The sequence below is a fragment of the Cyprinodon variegatus genome, unplaced genomic scaffold (genome assembly GCF_000732505.1).
Source record: "Cyprinodon variegatus isolate N-32 unplaced genomic scaffold, C_variegatus-1.0 Scaffold559, whole genome shotgun sequence".
NCBI lineage: Eukaryota > Metazoa > Chordata > Actinopteri > Cyprinodontiformes > Cyprinodontidae > Cyprinodon > Cyprinodon variegatus.
In genome coordinates, this window is record NW_015151012.1 from 47,895 (window position 1) to 50,609 (window position 2,715).

The 2,715-nt window shown below is 37.1% G+C and overlaps 1 protein-coding gene across 1 annotated transcript in view; it reads right to left on the reverse strand.

Annotated features, from left to right (window-relative positions):
• Positions 1-1,743: 1,743 nt before the first annotated feature.
• The window catches only part of LOC107095605 (probable E3 ubiquitin-protein ligase ARI8), a 13,546-nt gene continuing 12,574 nt past the window's right edge, over positions 1,744-2,715 (reverse strand). Inside the window, exons 4-5 of the mRNA XM_015391765.1 lie at positions 2,461-2,604; positions 1,744-2,377 (exon numbers count right to left, since the gene is read on the reverse strand). Coding sequence (XP_015247251.1) covers positions 1,922-2,377; positions 2,461-2,604 — 600 coding nt within the window. The 3' untranslated portion in view covers positions 1,744-1,921. The remainder of the gene's footprint in view (positions 2,378-2,460; positions 2,605-2,715) is intronic.

Consider the following 2,715-nt stretch of genomic DNA (forward strand, 5'->3'; position numbering starts at 1 on the left):
TAGCATATATGCTATATGTACTATACTAATGATAAAATCAATGATAAAAACACTTCATCGATTCTTTAAAGTAATTTTTAATATATAGCTCTGACTCCATACCACAGCCCCAGAATCACAAACGCTACCCTTAGAAAAACCTTAAAATAGGTTTCTTCGGGACACCAGTTACATAACGAAGCATAATGTATGTTGTATCAATAAACATCCCATAGTGACAGCATTTATTCATATTCTTTGAATTTGCCAGTGCCCCACTGGAAAAAAGGAAAGAAAACTATTGTAAGTTAACTTTGTAACTCAACCATTTTGAGTTTTTATAATCACTAATTCTAATCTATTTTTTTTGGCAAAAGATCAAAATTGTTATGACTAGAAATTTATCAGGATAATGTTAAACCATAAGATAAATGCCCACCCATAACTTATAGCTTTTTTTTTGTCATGAAATGTGACCAGTTCTATTGACATGTTTGCTACAGGGTCTTGAAATACATGCCAGGACCTTCGTCACAGACAACAATGACAGAAAAGGATCTCTGCTTTTTATTTCTCCATGGTTTCTCCATGGTTATATTACAAGGGATCATAGTTTTTTCCTGTACCAAAATTAATATAAAATCACATGTCACTCAAGCAAACCCTGCCTTTGAGAATGTTGGCTTTAGAATGTGCAAAAAAAAGCTTGAAAAGCAACATATCCATGCAATAAATGTTTATGCTTAACAACACTGTCATTGCTCAAAAACATAATGCTGTAGCTTCACAGCTTTTCTTAAACTGCCCAATATATAGACATAAAGATGAAGCAATGAGTGGATTATAAAAGATTCAGAGCTTTATTATTTAGCTCATATACTTTAAAATATCTCTACCAGGAAGAGTGGGGAAAGGGGTTTCTATGCAGAAATGTCATCAGAGGCTGAAGCATATTTCTGTGTGCATTTTATTCTTATCCCCACCGTCATATAAATTCAACTTCATGGCAGTTTCTCTTTCTCTTTTAAACTGGTTTTAAATTTAGAATTATCAGCATGGATTTCCCAGTTAAGATTTACAAAGAGCATTCCTTGTGCAGGAGGATTTCTTTTAACCTGAAATAACAAGAGGACTACTCTTCCTTCTAGAAAAGCCAATGCAGATTGTAGCAGATATTGTATCCATTAGAAAATCATTTCATTTCATTAAGTAGTATTTCTTTATTGTATATGTTATTTGGCACTACCGGACAGAATATGGAAACTACCTAGTTCACCAGAATTGCTTCATGTGCTGTAAGGTGGTTTCCATGTGCCTGCTTGTTCATAAATGGGATTATCCCCTGTTCTTTGATAAGGGCATATAAAAGATAACAAACCTGCAATCAAAAGAATAGCAATACAAACCAGAAGCAAAATAAGGTTATATAAGAGTACCAAGTAGTGTCACACTTCTGCACTTGCCAGAGCAAATCTGAAAGGTTGTGGGGAATTGTTGAATATGCAACCAAAGACATGTTTAATGTATTGTTAATCACTAATTTAACTAGGCCAGAACATTCCATCTGTTTTCAAACTTTTGTGTGAAAGAGCATTATTTGTTCAACAATGGCTATGTTATTTAAGGATTATCGCCACTCAAAAACAACTGTCATTATAGCAATCAAAAGGGTTGAATAACATCAGTCTGGTCTAGTTCTGCCAGTTATAATTTTCTACACTGACAATCACTAACCCAAAACTGCAAGAAAATTAAGGAGCCCTTCATTGGTTCTGATCTAGCAAGTCATTAAATATCCCTATGCTTTTAACTCTAACAAATACTGTCATCAGCGTGATGTTTTTGGTCTCTAGGATTAGAAAACATCCTGTACAATGAGACACATTGGTGTTGTTTGAGGTGACAAATCAATGTCCAAGGAAACAGACGTGTTAAAGGAGTATTAACTCTTTCTCCACACTGGGATAACTGTCTGTCTGGGAGCAACACCACTGGAGCACGGTGCTGAAATGCCGCTTGTTCTAGAACATTCAGCAAAAGTCTTCAGACACACAAAACAGAACTTGACCTTACACTGAGGACAGGTAAGGTGTTTGCAGTGGTTTCGTTTATGCTCCAGCAGTGATCCGCAGGTGGGACAGGCCCGGATGGAGGGACACCCGGTGATTCCTATCACCGTGTCAAAGACGATATCGGGGCAGGTTTGCAGCGTTTGCAGCACCGTGTTGCTGCAGCCTTCGTTCTCACAGCGGCTCATCCGTGGCTTTGGTCCTTTCCATTCCCTCAGACACTGCCAGCAGAATTCATATTGACGTCCTTTCTTTGCTGTGCACACTTTGCAGCCGACACAAAGATTTAATTTGTTTTGTCTTGCAACATGGGACATGCATCCAGGACACTGTGAAAGTGAGATTTAAATTGAGTGATATTTCCAAACAATCAAAACTGTAAAATAAAAAGGGTGGCTATAATAATGCTTACTCTTCTGGTATTAGAAGCATTTATAGCCATGGTCTTCTTGAAATACTTAATTTCCTGAGTAGTCAGTTGAGCCATCTTGCAGACCTCTTCAAAAGGCCACACAGCATCACAGCCAAACACAGCACACACAAAGGTGTTTTGTCCCTTTAGAATGATGAGAAAAAAACATATTAGTCAATAAAGTCGCTATTTAGGGACAATATTTAAACCATCTTACATCTTCCAGCAGCTGAAGACACCATTTAGTGAGAGACA